Below are 17,065 nucleotides of genomic sequence, written 5' to 3'. Positions count from 1 at the left end.
CCATGATCGTGACTGATCACTTGTTATGATCCAATGACTGTGTGATAGCCTAAATGATAAAACTACAGAAGACTTTGTAGCAGAAACTCCTTAAACTATCCAACAGAGCTGTGCTTTTTAGAAAAAAAACATTCTGGAACTATTCAGGACCATAGCATTCCAATGGATTTGAATCTGATGGTTCAGGATTGTTAGAGGTGTCTTTTAACTTAGGTACACCAAAACTTCAGTTTGAGTTTTCTCCTCTTCATCAGACAATCTTCATTATAGAACCTGCATGAGAGAGCTGTTACAAATACTGTCAGGACAGGAAAATTATAAGCTGAAGCCAAGACTTTTAATAAATCCACACAGTCTATATGCTATACTATGTCTGAGTGAGGGGTGAATTCTAACGTAGCAAAAACTCTGCTTAAAGATTTATTTTGACTACAGTATTCATAGCTGTGTCATTTTTATATTCTAGTACCTGTGAAAGGTTTGAACTCCTTGTAGCCTTCCCCTTGATAGGGAGTATTTAACAGGATCGTCTCTCATTTCTGCATGCTTGCCTACCTTAATGGAACTGGCAGCAACCTAAATTATCTATGAGCTCTCTACTCTTGTTGGAGGTTCAAAAATTAGCAACAGTCAACCAGTGGCAGACCCACATCCAAAGCCCTTGACTATGTTTCATTGCCCTAGGAAACCAGCTAAAAATGAAACAAAACAGAACAACTCCAGCTCCTGCCAAAAAAGGCTCTCAAAACCCCTATATCCTTTAATTGCCAGGGCTTGAGAGAAAGTCTGAAACCTGCATAAAAATTAAATTAAGAAAAAAATAGTTCAAGTTACAGAGTACAATTTCCTGAACTATTGTGAATACGTAATACATTTCAAATCACAGTTAAAAAGCACAAACTGGTATAAAACAGAGCCAAACCCTGCCCTTACAAGAGATCTGTGTGAAAAGACACAGCAATTACCAGTGTGCTGAAGTAAAGAAATGCTCATTCATGCTGCAGGCTGCCAGGGTATCCAGTGAGTTACAAAAGCCCTCTCATGCTGAGCACCCTACTTTCTCAAGAAAAATGCTTAGTAAAATTGTGGTCCCCAGCCTTGAGTTCTCTCTGCTGCCCTTCAAATGATGAGTTTTGCTTTTCTCTCTGGGCTTCCCTTTGCTTGAAAGAAAAGTGGGTCTTAAATGAAAATCCTAGTGGGATCAAAGCAGTTGCAGTTTTCAGACAAGCTGGCAGGTCAAATTAAAGCTCATATGAATACAAGTCTGCCTCTCCTTGCCTTGCTAGATTTGAACTCACATGACTTAATTTGAAGTAGAGAACACATTTTTTGTTTTACAACACAGCTGCAATAAATGGCACAAGTTGTTGCCAGCCAAATAAGAATGAGGTAAACAAGTATGAGTGTGAGGTTCATAGTAATAAACTAAAATGAAAGTGTTTGTTTGTCTCTCTCTTTTGCTTAGTGACACGTGAAAGCACAAATCGTGAAAGGCCACTCACTTCTCTAATATATAGTTAATATTAAAAGCAGGAGAAGATTAAGGCCAATGCTGTGCCCTCAGTTACACTGTGTTAGATGAAGAGCATTGGAGCAATTAGGCCAGTGACCCAGAGAAGTGTAACCTGGATTGGAATCTGGCCCCAAGCAACTTGTCCAGGGTCATACAGTCAGTTCCTCCATCTATGAGATCTGTTTTCTTTCGTTGTTGGTCATGGCAACATAGGCAGTTCCACAGTCTCAGAGGCAGCTGTACTTTTTTGTTCATCAGAAGAGAAACCATGCCATAAGAACCTCCAGATCCCCTCCTGCTCCAAAATCTGCCCCATTAGTAGTTGACAGGGTGGGACTCTGCTGAAAAACATCACTCCCTGTTTTCCAGCAACACAGTACTGAGATAGCATCCTCCCAAAATTACACCACAAAAGGGTCTGAGCACAGCCTGAAGTATGGTCAGAATTTCATAAGGATGCATAAATACCTGACAATGCAGGCTTCTCCTCCTAAATGAATAAGGTACCTATGATAAACTGATGTGCTTTTATAGTAGTGTATCTGCAGCAGTTACTTGCTTTCAAAATCTGTAATTCCGTATAACTGAAGGTATGCATTATATGCAAATTCTAGTGTATGTAAGTGGCTGTAAAGTTCATTTTAATTTTAAAATGGCATTTAAATTAAGCTAGAAGATGGTTTAGAGCTTTTTACATCTCTTATTACCTTCTTTCCCTTTCAGCAGCTGAGAAACACTCGTTTTAATTAAAATTTGTTTTTAAAATGCATCTTGCAGTCAACACATGCTGAGAAGAGCCACTTACCACCCATGTACTGTAAGCTTGCTGTGCTGAACAAAATGGGAGCATTACTTCTTTAATTAGTAGTAAATACTGTGGTGGCTTAGTGATTGCAGTCTACTTTAACGTCCTGTTTGATTTCAAGAAAGTAGAATTGCTCCAGCCTAGCTCTGACGGTCAGGGGCATGAAAACCAACGGTGTGCCAGTAGGAGCTGTAGTGCAGCTGTAGCTGGTTTTGCCACACTGCAAGTCTCATTCCATAGAAAGTTCCAGAGAAGCTTGTTTAGCTTCAACAAGACAAGTTACAGTTAAAAATAAAACCATGTCTTTAGTATAAGCAGTCTAAGAGAACTTTAGTGGGAACAGTATATCAGTGTATCTTTTTGCATATGTGAGTCACTCGGCAGACAGGATGAGAAGTGAGAGGCTGATGTTTGGTGGTGGTATTTGTACTCAGTCTCAGCTTATCTGGCCATTTCAGTTTGCTTGTTTTGATATTCATGGATCATGAAAGGAGAGCCCACCACTTCTCAGCTCTCTACCACAAAGATTTGGTCCTTAGAACATGGTAGGCTCAGTAGATCTGCGTATCTTAGATAGGGGAGAAGTAGGCATGATGGCACGTCAATTTAATCTTCTGGGCTAGGTGGTTTTTTAATGTCTTACAGTTTTCCCAGTCTTAAGTGAAGAAATGTGTACCCACATGATTATTCACAACCTTCCAGTTGCATATTTTTATCTGATAATTAAATTCCTCCTTTCTCGTAATTTCCCATATTTTTTAACACAATGAAAATTATATTTTTTGCCCACATATGTGTGTTTATCTTAGTTTTTTACTGAGCTAACTCTCCTCAACTTACGTGTAATAAAAATGGAAAAAGGAAAGAGAAAAAAATGGCTAATAGTGGCCCAGCTTTGTGGAACACCAAGTACTTTATGGAAGCATAGAGGCATCCAGTTCTCATAAAAAATTTTCTTCCAAAAAATATCCAAAAGGAGTACGGGAAACTCTAAAGACATATAATTGTATCAAAAGAGACTTGCATCGTTTTCCATTTTAGTGGTCAGTCTATCAGAAAGTCTAAGGTTTTGGCTGCTATTGACATTCTGAAAATGTGATTTAGTTTTGAATGAGTAAAGTATAAATACTAAATGCATTCAAGACTTCAGGATATCCAATAAGAATTTAATCTTTGTGAAGGAATAAGGTCAGCCTTGCCGTATTAGCCATTGTGCAAAGTTTTGCTAATCAGATTTTCAGTCAGGTTTTGGCTTATGCTTTGGGTTTGTGAAACTTATATGCCTCCACAATTCACTCTTAGCCATAAGTATGAATTGTTAGTTATTTGCAGCCAAATCTTCAGAAGCCCTCAAGTAACTCAGCTTAAATCCTCTTGATTTCAGTAACCTTATTCTAAATTGTTTAGGTATTTCTGAAGGTGTTACCAAATGTTACTTAAATTTTTTCTTCAAGTAAGGATATGTCAAAAGTCAGAGGAAGAATTGGCACTTAGTTGGAAGAATTGGCTAATAACAACCAAGAACAGCTCTCAGCAATATATCTGAATTTTCTTTATGGTAACAATGAAAGAGGAAACAATTATTTTGATAAATTAGTTTAATGATGCAACCGAATGCATTATATATTTTTAATTAAAATTAATTAAATTACAGTGATTAAATACTTTAGCTATAATTGCAGTTAGCAAGATTAAATTCATCCACATTCAAGCTTAAATAGTCCTGAGATGTTTGATCCTATTAATACTTTCAGAAAAAATGTTGTGGGGATAAGTAAAAAACTCTGAGGTATTTGTCACAAAAGCTCAGAGAAATTATTCTCGAAGAGTTTACCCTTTTTAAAGTATCAGCCCAGAGAATATTTCTGAGTCAGTGAGATGTAGATTTCTTTGCTATGGGAGTTCAGAAATTGGCCGCAGTGTAATACTTGTTTTTTTCCTCATGTTCTTTTTCTTGTTTCTCTTTAGTGGGAATCTTGCAAATTATCAGAGGTTGCCATTGCACCGTGAGAATTGACGAATGTAATTTAGGAAATAATTGCAAAAGGTAACTTCAGCTAGCTTTTAACATCTCTGACCTCCTTCTCTAGTATCTGGAAAGAATTAGACTCCTCCAGGGCACAGGTACCACACTGCACTGCAATTCAAGCACTGCACTGCACAGCAGCCGGGCAAGGGAGGGGATTGTCCCACTGCTCTGGTGCAGCCTCACCTCGAGCACTGTGGGCAGTGCTGGGCACCACAGTACGTTAAGGATATAAAACTACTGGAAAGTGTCCAGAGCAGGGCCACGAAGTCAGTGAAGGTTTAAAGGAGAAACCATACGAGGAGCGGCTGAAGTCCCTGGGTTTGTTCAGCCTGGAGCAGAGGAGGCCAAGGGCAGCCCTCATGGCGCTCTGCAGCTCCCTCCCGAGGGCAGGAGGAGGGGTAGGGCTGGTCTCTGCTCTCTGGTGACCAGTGCCAGGGCCCGAGGGAATGGCAGGAAGATGGGCCAGGGGAGGGTTAGGCTGGGCATTAGGGAAAGGTCCTTCCCCCAGAGGGTGGTGGAGCCCTGGAACAGCTCCCCAGGGAGGCATCACAGCACCAGCCTGGCGATATTCAAGAAGCAGTTGGACAAGGCCCTCAGAAACATGGTGTGAATTTGGGGTGTCCTGTGCAGGGACAGGAGTTGGACTTGATGATCCTTGTGCGTCCCTTCCAACTCAGGACATTCTATGATTCTATGATTCTAAGGTAAATGTGAGAGCCAGCTGTAGGTACACAGGTTATCCAATTTAGGAAACTGCCCTTTCTTCACTGAATGGAAGGTGAGCCTGGGGAGACTAACTGCCCAAGGCTGATATTGGTCTTTGTTAGTATTTTCTTTTTTCTCAGCATAGTAAGAGTATCAGTGGTTTCCACAGTAGCACAGCATATCGATACAGCACATGAATGTCGTTGCAAGTCGTATCACAGAATGGTGTATAAAATCTGTTGAAGAGTAGCCTTTGCTTTTGAATTAGAGGATGCATCTTCTGTATAAAATTTTGTTCAGGTGTAATTCCACAGATATTCATGGTCTTATGGCAGGAGTGAATGTTGTTCCTGCTTTTCCTTGTTACTGTGTCTACTGTCATTTTTAAGAAGCAAAGGAATGTTTGGAGTTTATTATCCTCAAACTTGAAGGATGGCCCAACGAATCCACTTTTGTATCTAAGCCAAAATTTATATTCCACAGAAGTGTTATAATAAGACTATTCAATTTCTGCTTACTAATTACAGAAACCTTCTCTGTACAAATGAACTTAATTTCCTATTTAACCTAATGTTGCATTCAATGTCCACTGAGAGAGTGCTTGAGCTGTAAACCAAAGCCCTACAGTCCTGATGGTATAATCGTATTCCAAAATATACCAGTGTAACTCTTGATTTGCTACTACTAGCTGTCAGGTTTGCCACGCTTGCACTGTATATTCCCATTGATGGAAAACATACACGTTTGAGGAAACTAAGCCCCTGAAGTCCCATCTGCACAAGATCTCAAAATAAATGATAGTCAAATGCTTTTGCTAGGGGCTAATGGTCATCTCAGCTGAGTTAATATTCAAGCGAATGGCAACCTTCAAGACCGTTCTGAATGTCTTTCTTACATTATACACGGTCCTTCCGTTGCTGTACTACACCTCCTGTCAGGCATCAGCTGAGTTTCTGAGATGTCTTCGTGAAACAAGAGGCTGCTTGCAGAACAAGGTATCAGACCAGTGGTTGACAGCAGGCAGTGAGAAACGAGGCTTGGGAGAGAGCGGGGCGCTGCTCGGTGGGAACTAAGAGCCTGCACATTTGTTGCTGTCAGTGGCAGGACTGAGATATTGGTCTGCTCCTTATCTGAATCATGGGACCGCTTGTGAAGTACATTTGTTCTCCATGTGAGATGGAGGAAGAAACGAGTCCTTTGTAAAAGGCTGAGAGAAATTCTTTAACACAGAAAGTAGGCAATCTGGAGATTGCTCAGTGCTTTATGTAGGCACAGTTTTGGGGTACCCTCTCTGCTGAAGAAGACGGCTGTACTAAAGCTACAATTGTGCTCCCAGAGTCTAGTTTTGTTCTCTTTGTTTTGCAATGTGGGATATTCCCGCTGAAGTCAATGGTACTGTGGAAATGGTGCTGTGGAAGCAGCTAAATTAAGCCTTGAGGTAAAAGCAGGTAGCAAGAGAACCTAAATGTATATGAACATTTCAGAAACACTCTGTTAATATAGATGTACATGTTATAAGTAAATAATGCTTAATTTTAAAAATTATTTTTGTAAAGTTCTTGATGGAATGCATATTATCTTACTAGAAAATGCACAACAGTAGTATTGAACATGGGGAGGAAACGAGAAGATTTAGAGGGGTTTATCCCTCTAACAGGATTTATAGGGCCAAGTATTCTCTCTTTATCTAATGTAGGAATTGGTTTTACAGGGATACTTATTTAGAAAATATTCTTAAATATGCTTATATAAATACAAAAAACCTTTATTTGGAGTTAGATTACCAGAATTCTGGGGAGAGGAGAGAGAGACATTTAAGAGTCTGAGACTATTCACTCACTTTTTGTACATGAAAAGAAGCACGAATAAAGTATAAATGTTACTTATGTGGTTATGGATAGCAAGTTGAACTTTGAAATAGAATAGCTATCCTGGAGAAGTGCCACTTACATGGCCTAACAAACAACAGCCTTGATTTGATAATTTTATAAACGTTGTTGTACTTGTATTTCCTCTGTGTGATTTCACTGTCTCTCTTGGACAAGGTGTTGCAGTGAACATTGAAGTTCTTCAAATTCGGGTTAATTATTTGCTCAGTAAGGACATATTATCCTGGTCCTGCAAAACAATTTTATAGAGCTAGCAGTTGGACAGGGACCCATTAATTCCAGAGCTCAGGGGAAAAACATGATATTGTATATTTGCTCAGTTAAATTTAAAGTATGCAGCCGATATATAATTTCCTGGCACCTTCCTGTCATTTTTTATGGTTATACAGAAAGAAGAATTCTCCCTCCTATTGAATTTTTTAGGAAATAAAATAACTCCACAGTAAGTTGGAGAACTCAGTCTGAATTATAGCACTTAAATATTGCCAGTCTATATCAGTTTTCTAGAATTACAAACATAAACATTTTACTTTTATAGAGCTGATATATAACTAATCAGCTGAATTAGCAAGGAAAGCTAGAAATTTTTCTGTTTCAGAAGGTCTAAAGATGTCTCTGTTCATTTTATCAGAGTTACTGTTTCTAAATGAGTTGTTTTCAGTTGTTAGTATTGGTATCTAGTAAGAGGAAGTCTTATGCCACAGTAGCTGGGAGCTCCTTGTGATGTTGTTCCCCTCTCATCAAACATTTCTACTTCAGAAGGTCCTAGCTAATGTTTCTCATTGTATTGAAAATGTTAACTTGAGAGAAACACTTTCTGTTTCCACAATGGATATATTTTAAGATCTGAGAAAGGTGACATTTTAAAAAAATGTGATTTGTATTATAAGGTTTTGTTTGGCTTTTGGTGTGTTTGTTACTTGTTCTATTGGTATCTGTGTATAATGTAAACCTGATCTTTTGGGGTCTCAAAAATTGCTTTACCTTATAGTTTGTTCCTCTATGCCTCTCATCCTCATCAATGTATTTTTTGATTTTCAGATATCATCCCAGAATATGTTAAGGGCCCAGTGTTAGCTTTTAGTTTTGTGCTATGTGGGTTCAGTCTCACCTTGCTTATTTTCTGGCTCACAAACCTTAGTCACATTTCCCTTATCAAATTCCTAGGTTTTCATGGAGCTGACACTTCACAGAAGTAACTGCAGGGGTTAATACCTTGTATGTCCTAAAGACAGTACAGTGCAGCACTTAGTGCACTTTCTTCTGCATGACAGCAGCCCAGATAAACCCCAAACTGTGTGAACGAGATGAGTGAAATTACATCAGTGGAGGAGAAAATTGTGGTGACATGGAAGTGGCATGACGACTGTTCCACTGGCTTTCCTCCCAGTTGCTGGTTGTGGGATATCACCAGGGTTTCCTTGTGCTTTTGGCATTCCCAGCTGGTTCGGTAGCTGCCCGGTGTCTCACGTACCATAAAAAGTTGCAGCAACCTAGAGGCTGCTTTAGGTTGCTTTAGCGCAGACAGCCACAATTTGGATGAATGAAACAATTGCCACTGAATCTAGGCTTTCTTTTCTGCAGCAAACTTTCCATTCTGGGCCACAGGTCAGCGTTAGAGGCAGAAGTTCTTCAGTAGCTTGGAAAATTATGCAGGCTTTGTTTTCTTTATTGTCTGTATAGTCACCCTTAAATTACGTGTTTTACATCATGTAGTTTTCAATCTTCTTTTTTTTTTTCCCATCAGAAAGCCATTTTTCATCATATAAATGCCAAAAAATCTCGTTTTTGGAAAGTGTTTTGAACTGTTTTCTTCTGTGTTGCTGCTAGAGGTAAATTCAGAGGACAGCCAGTCTTCAGATGGAATTTGAGTAGGACCTGTTATTTACTTTTCTGTTCCTCTACCAAGTTTTAATTGAGCTTTAAATGAGTGCTTTGACTTTAAGAAGTAGTGACATTTCCATATTTTCAATTAAATTCTTTGTGAATTATTAGATTCCATGAGTTTTAACACTATGTTTATTTGTACATCTTCTGGAAAATTAAACCGAGGCTTTAAACTGATGTTGCAAATCATTGTGAAATTAAAGTTTAAGAAACTGCTGTTCCCAAGTCATCTTCTCAGCTGAGAATGTGGTAGATAGGCTAGCGTGCTTTTAGGATGTTTCAGTGTAACTTAGAGCTGGAAAAGAAAGGGTTGTGACTGGAAATAGCAGTCACTAACAGTCACTACATTGTTGGTGTTGTGTTGTGTTTTGTTTTAAATCTAGACCGTATTAAACGTGATGAGTTTCTTCCTCAGATAAAGAGACTTCTTAATAGCAACCATTTCAGATGCAAGGATGAGGATGAGATGTACAAAGTACAGACCGATAGCCCAAACTGCCTTGATGTTTTTTACAAACCCTCTGGGAACATGTTTTCAAAGATCCATGGCAATGGTGTTGGCAGCTTAGGAGAGGCATAATAGTGATGTTTGAAATCTCAGCTCCAAAAGCATCAGATGTCCATGTTTCCCACAACATGACTCTAAAGACACTGAACATTTATCCCTGAGTAAAAAGAAACTTAGAAAAGATGATTTGTCTTTGTCCGTACAACTGGAGAATTTCCAGTGTGGCGCCAAAAGAGGCTATTCTATTTATACATGTTGAGGGGGATTCATAATGGGTTTAAATGAAACTGTAAGTTACACTTCATTAAGCTGATGTAATTTGCATCTTGAGGGACAGAGGGACAAAGCCTTAGCAGGAAACACAGTCGACAAGACATTTTAAAGTAATGCAAGGAAAAGCCATTTTATCACTTTCTTCTCTTTTCTGTTGGTTGCTCTCCTGGTGGGTTTGGGCTCTGTGATATAAAGGGTATTTACATCACTTCAGTGATATGTAACCTTCCACTATGACTTAGGACAGCTCTGAGTTTGGTTGAGTGATGGTTCAATCAGGCCCCCTTTTATTCCATATTCTGTTTAGATATTTACTTTTTTTCCCCACACATAAAATTAATAAAAAATATTTGTCCAGATATTGGACAAGTATCTGAATTGGTTGAATCTAAGTCCCATGAAGGGGAGAGAGCAATGTGACAAACATTCTTATATTACTTTGATGGTCCCCCCAGTATCCAAGTCTAAATTGCAGATAGGTAGTCATTTTTTACAGCTATATTTTGTCATCCATGACTACTGAAGGGATACTTTCACAGCTCCAGCAGAGAAAAGGATTTCACCTGGTCCTGCCTTCTTTTAATTTCTTCAGATTTAATAGACATCATTGTGGTTGAATGAATATTTCACAAGTTTACTTCACACTGAGTACAAGCAATCACACTCATTATGGCTGTAACATTTGTATTTTTTTCCCCTGCTGAAGGATGGCTATTATGTCATTGTATTCAGTCATTTGCGGTTTCTGTTTTCTGTGAATTTGTTTCTTGACTGCTGGATAATTTTTCATGCTTGCATAGGCAAGCTACGTAGTTAATGCTGTGAAAGGTAACGTATTAGTGTTACGGATGGAGTTGTGGGAAAGAGGGTGTGATTTGATTGCTGAGTACAAATCGCACGAGTTCTGAATACTCAGGAGTTCTACTCCAGTGTGTCTGGTATACAACCTTTTAGCATGAACCCATCTTTTTAATGTTTCCAAATGATGAATTACATTCAAACTATGGGAAATACAGATGTACGTGTAGGGATTCTGTATCTTCATTAAATGTGTATCATACTGCTTCGATTAATTTTTTTTCCATTGTTAATGATTAATAGCAGGAATGTATTTGCCAAGATAATATCAGAGTCCAAACATCTATAAGCAAGGTCATAGGAACCCAGAAATGTATTATTTTATTGGTCTAGTTTCATAAAGCTCACTTCTGTGAGCTGTAACTATGCTTAGAGAGTGGGTTATAAATTAGCCCTTTCAGGATTTCTTTTGTGGATAACATAAAGAGTTTGTCTGTGAAATAAAAAAATCAGTAGGTCCATACTCCCTTGCCCTTCTGTGGAGTTCTGCATGTTTAAAACTAAGGAAAAAGAATGATAAAATATTCTAAAATTGTAAAAATTCAGTGATTGTGAATGCCTAGCAACTACCAAGCAGTGGTTGTGTTAGGGTGGTTCTCCACCATCCTTCCACTGCTGCAGATGTAATGGTTCAGCTTGTTTTGAGTGACGAAGCAAACTAAAAACAAAAACAAACAAACAAACAAAAAAAAAAACCCCAACAACAACAACAAAAACATCTTTTTCCAAATGGTTTCAGTGTAAGCTTATCAATTTCCAAGTCTTATCATTTGTTTCCAATAGTGACAGAGAAAGCCATGAATGTTCAATGGGAATTTTCTGCCTTTTTTATCCATTCAGAGATAATTTATGTAAGTAGAAGATATAATGAGGATACTAAATTAAGTGTATCTATGTGTATATAAATAAAATTGGTTTGTTACTCATTTGCCAGCATGTTGGCTCAGCTGCAGCAGTGAGTATCATAACCACTTTAAAATTGATTAGACAATTTAACTTGAAATTTAACTCTGGATATGGCAGAGCAGGATAAGCCTATGAATAGGAGCATAAAACATTAATCTTGCAGTTCTCCAGCTGATCTCAGTAAAGCCGGCATGTTGTATTTATCCTTGGGCTTTGAAGAAATTTAAAGTCTTACACTTTCAGTGTGACCTATACACACATGAGTGGTCTTTGATTTCTTATTATATGGGTCAAGAATCACTTGTTCTAAAAGTGAACAGGTTTTCTGTTAAAACAAAGGTGTTTCTGCAGCACAGAGGGATGACACGCCTCGGGTTTTTTGGCAGGGGAGACCAGGTTTGTTTGACTACTAACTCTTCTGTAAGTTTCTGCCCAAAAGAGACCTGAAAGCAGTGTTTCTATCCAGGCCCGCAGCGGCTTCCGGTGTTGAAGCAACATGAATGTGCAAAACGAAGTAGCCATTTTAAATGGAAGTTGATCTATTTTGATTTGGTATGAAGCTGTTCAGAGCAACATTTCCTATTTCACTTTCATTTTCAATTCTTGTCTGTGTTGTGATGCTTCATCAAAGAAAGATCAGTTTCGCCTCAGTGAAGTGGCAAAGCCACAAATGTGAAAGCAGCCAGTTCTAAGGCCTTTTCTACCTGTTTTCACATCAATAACAGTAGTAATTCCCTTTCAGCTGGAGTTTTGGAGTGCTTTACAGCAAATATATGCTGGTTTTGAGTAAGTTCATCTGCTGTTTCTGCTTTTAGTAGACATTCTATTTCATGTTGTTGATCTATTCTTTAAATTGATCCTGGTATAAAGAAAAAGTGACTTGAAGTGGACATGCTTTCCAGCATGAAAACCAAAGTATTCACCAAAGCACAAGTGGAAAAAAGGCAAGGTACAAATGTGTTACCTTTTTAGTCAGTTATATCTGTCAGTTTTTGATCTCCATGACACCTGTATTTCACTTACCACACACATGGGGTCCCCAGTTTTAACTAGCGGGTAGGCCGCTAAACAGTCTTTTGTAGCAGCCAGCATTTTAAGCGGTTTGGTTGACAATATTATCAGATCCTACTTGAACCCTCACTTTAAAAGCAGGTAGTATTATTTTCTTAAACACCAGACTTCCAAGTTTAGCTCAGAGTTACCTTTCTGCTATTGAAAATTCTGCCCATTCTTCCTATTTTGTTTTTTAAGTATAGAACTATATATTGTAGTAGTTCTAATGCTTTTATAATGTTGATAAATTCTATTGGAAACATCCCACATTATGTAGTTGTTGTAAGTGATGTACATACATTACCAGACTGAATAGGATATTCTGACTCTCATTCTGTGCTATCCTGTCACCTTCATTTCTTTCTTCTTAGTTACAGTGAAGTGATGTCAAGCACTGTATCTCACATTTTTGTGTCATATTCCAGTACGTCTCAGGCCAGAATGATGTTTCTAATATTGAAAAGCACTAGTTTTTGCAGGACCATGATTCTGAGTTAAAGCTTATGTTTCACAAGAGAATTCTTCTTCAAAATTTCTTGGTGGTCTGTACTCTAGGGTGTTTGCTGTGTGGGCAAAGCTGGTCTAATAGCTGCGTGTTTGGTTTCTAGGATCAGTCAAATCTAAGTGAGCATGAGCATGCTTTTCATGATCTGTCCTTTTCCTTGTTCCCATGCAATGGTACACAGATTGCTATTCAAAAGTCACCATTTACCAATACTCACTGAACCACCATCCTCCTCCTTATTAATACTATGTATCATTAACAGGTTCCTGTTACTGCCTGTCAACTCAATGGATTTTGACATTCAGGGCTATGCAAATATGTACCAAAACATAAGTATGCATTAAAAATATCATAGATGCTTCATATTCTAAATAGAAGGGAAACTGGAGTATTGCTTGCTGGTGATGATTGTGTGGTATCGTACTTTCTTATTTCACATTCTGTTTGTATTCTGTTTATATTTCAAAATCTGTAAAAAGATTTTTATTCCACTTTCAAAGAACTTTAAGGATTTCAGAAAAGTGTTTATTTTGTTCTATCACAAAAAAAAAAAAAGGATAGCTGAGCACTCAGTGATGCAAGTGCCTTTTTTCTCTGACATATTAAGAATGTTGCTAAAAATTATCTGGAGATTTTCTGCTAGACATTTACTTGAACTATTTATTCACTTCTTAAGCAAAGAAAGTAAATGGATCAGGAGTGCAGACATCTAAAGATGTATGCCAGACATTATTTCCTAGAATTGTATGGAAAACAATACCCATTTACAGGAGCACTTTTGCTCTTTGACTGTCATTGGTGTGCTCCAAAACCTTTTTTCATCTCTGTTACTTTTTGTAAAGCGGTCATTACTGCTTAAGCTACTTTGGCTGTTTGTAACATGGCTAGGGCCCATAGTTAAGGGGTATAGAAGCTCACTTTTGAAGCAAAGAAGTTGCACATTAATGTATTGTAGATATATATGGCTTGGATTTCCTGACTGCATGTCCATTCAGGTCTTTATTCTGTGTGCGGGGATCCAAGTCTGCCCAGCTCTCCAGGAGGTCTGAGAACCTCAGCAGCATCACTCACTCTATCTTCTGCTTAAACACAGAGCCTCACTCCTGGAAGAGCCATCACATGTAGCCTTTTCAGTGTACCTGGTAGAAATTTTAGTCACTTTTGAAATACAAAATGCTTACAAAAGAAAGTAATGCCATTTTCTCCCTGCTGGCTTTCCGAAATCTCATGTCGGGAAAAGCACTTACCATGTATTTCATATGAAGAGAAAGCTTTCAGTAATGACTGGTATTTCTGAGTCTATTGCAGCTCGTGCAGCTGTTGAAAATGTCATTGTGGATGGCACAAATAGGGTAGGATTTTGAGCAAGACCATGCACCGTCTGACTTTGATATTACTTGAAAGGGGGGGGAGCAATAGGATGTTTGAAGAACAGACAACCTGTTGGATGTAAATATATAAAATGGAACAAAAATAGGAAAGTGTTATTATTGGTTCTTGAAATCACCAGTAAAATTACTTTATTCATAATACTAGCTGGAAATCTATGGTTTTCACAGACTCTGTGATTGAATTTCACATATCCATGAGAAGTATTTTGAACAATCAGGCCAACCTCTACTATTCCTCCACTGAGGTGTTGGTATAATTCTTCAATAGTGTATGTTGAGAGGTTGAAATGTCCCTAATATTTTCCAAGTCAATTTTTTTCTTATTATTACTGACTAGACTCACCTTCTATACCCAGTTTTTTTATCAATTATGATAGAAGTATAAATACTACCTTTTTCTATAATTAGATGTGACTAAAAATGATTCTGACAACGTGTTGCCTCACATCTCTGCATGGGCTTCTGATCTTCCTCATTTGGACAGACTTTGGGAGCTTTCCTCTCTCTCTTACACAGACAATAGCCTTGTTTTTCTCCTTTGTTTCTTTCTATTCTTATCTATGTTTGATTTTTATTTTTTTATGCTCTGTTTCTTTACTCCTTCTCTTACATGGTCTTCTGGGTTTTTTCCTTTTTACCCACTAATTTTTCTTGTCTTTCTGCTTTTTTTAATTGTTCACTTTTGACTTGTGTCTTATGGAGTGCAAGATAACCTAATGTTTTAATGTTCACGGAATGCTCTACTACAAGGTTGCCTTGGGAACCGAGGGAAGACCGAATTTTAGAACTTGTGACGCTTTTTGCGGTCAATGGTCATTTGTTCACCTACCATATGCACATAGAGAAATTAGAAAAAACTCCCCAAGAAAACTGCAGGGTCTCGTCTGTGCAAATAATATACAGAGAATAAAGACCAGAAAATTAAATTGGTGTGTACGTGCCTTTTACTGTGGCTCAGCAAAGCGATCACCGTTAATTGTTTCATTGCGAAGGAGACTGGATTTTATTTATGTGTATATGTATGTGTATATACACACACCATCTATAAACCTTGAAGAGATTGGTTTTACTTTGTTCTTGAAAAACAGGTTTACGATGAATGTGATTTCTATTTGTATTTGTTTCACTGACAGGTATGGATAAGACCATTGTGTTAACTGTGGGCATTGCTGGCATCTTAACTAAACTTTGTAGACCAGGTGGCTTCAGATGTTTTTATTCTCCAACTGCAACTGCACAGAGTTGTGATACCAGCCAGTCTATGCAGCCTGCTCACATGTTATTTGTGTTTATTCATGCGAGGAATTTCATCCCTTTCCAATATTTCCCATCCTTGACATTGAGACTTGCATAATTGTACCTCATAGATACTTCTGAGTACCTCCTACGAGACTTTGTGAAAGGCTGTTCAGAGATGTGGTGTATTGGAGTATGGAAACAGGTACCTGATAGGTCTTTAACTGAACAAATCATGCTTGTTTTTTGTGCAGGGAATAAATCGCAGGATAGTGGGATTGCAGAGATGGAAGAACTTCCAGTCCCACACAACATCAAAATAAGTAACATCACATGTGATTCCTTCAAGATTTCTTGGGACATGGATTCTAAATCCAAGGATCGCATTACTCATTACTTCATTGATCTCAATAAGAAAGAAAATAAGAATTCCAACAAGTTTAAACACAAGGTAATTTTCATTTAAAAATTGAGGTGGAAATACTTGATTTTAAATAGGTGAATCTCAGTATTTTATTAACCTGTCAAAGCCAGACCATGGGAAGTAGGTATTGGACATCCAACAAAGGTGAGTTTTCATTACTCTGATTGACTCTTTCTCTTTTTTACTCGGAATACCCTCTCTGTCTCTAGCCTGTGTGATTGCACACACAAATACATTTGCTTCATAGAGAACATTTCCTTTTCTGTTTCATTTGAAAACAGTTTGGAGCCTGTACAATATATTGCAAGACAGGCATTTTTATTCCTGACTGGTTCTTAATCATTATTTAAACAATGTATGTATTCTGTGCCTGTCCTTGTTCAGTGACAGACTCATAAGAGCAACACATGTCATTTCAACAGAAGAGTCACAAATTCTAATGCACTTCTAGGAAGGCTTCCAGCAATTTTAGTTCGCAGCATCCAGCACTGTGACCTGAATATTCAGCTGGCCTCTTTCCTCAAGCCACTGATGCAGGGACATATTGAATGCATTGCAGAATCTGTACTTATCTAACGCAGCAAAATTTGCTTTGACCTCAGAATAGCTGAAATACTGAGATGTCTAGAGACACATGGAATGAGATAGAAGAATAAACACCACAATCACCTGCAAATTTAAAAACAATATTGCAATTTCTCTAAAAGATAAGGTCTGCCGAGGCACAAGTAACCATCCAGACAAATAAGAGAGCTCTAATTCTGTCAACACCTAAATTACTGTTGGTTTATAAGTCAGTGGGATAATGAGGAAATATTGCCACCAATTTCTCTGAGTCTTCTTATTGTGAGAGTATTTTTCCCGTTATTTCTGGTGATAGCAGGTATGTAATTTTCACATTTCCTTATTTGACTTTTTTGATGTGGTTGGATGTAACATTTGCATTAAGTGTAATGAAAAATCACTTACTACTGCTTGAAATCGAGAATTTTACATGATTGGCCAAGACGTTGCAGGTGCTAGGAACCAGCATGGGAAGCACTACTGAATTTAATGTTATAATAGGCATTTATTATGACCCAT

General features: G+C 38.0%; 1 protein-coding gene across 2 annotated transcripts in view; it reads left to right on the top strand.

Annotated features, from left to right (window-relative positions):
* Positions 1 to 17,065, top strand: part of PHYHIPL (phytanoyl-CoA 2-hydroxylase interacting protein like) — a 60,378-nt gene that overhangs the window by 33,194 nt on the left and 10,119 nt on the right. For both annotated transcript variants that reach the window (XM_075109532.1, XM_075109531.1), the window contains exon 2: positions 15,813 to 16,009. In XM_075109532.1, the coding sequence (XP_074965633.1) occupies positions 15,845 to 16,009 (165 nt within the window). In that variant the 5' untranslated portion in view covers positions 15,813 to 15,844. The remainder of the gene's footprint in view (positions 1 to 15,812; positions 16,010 to 17,065) is intronic.

This window comes from Phalacrocorax aristotelis, chromosome 14, assembly GCF_949628215.1.
Source record: "Phalacrocorax aristotelis chromosome 14, bGulAri2.1, whole genome shotgun sequence".
Lineage (NCBI taxonomy): Eukaryota > Metazoa > Chordata > Aves > Suliformes > Phalacrocoracidae > Phalacrocorax > Phalacrocorax aristotelis.
This window is presented reverse-complemented; position numbering and strand designations above follow the sequence as displayed.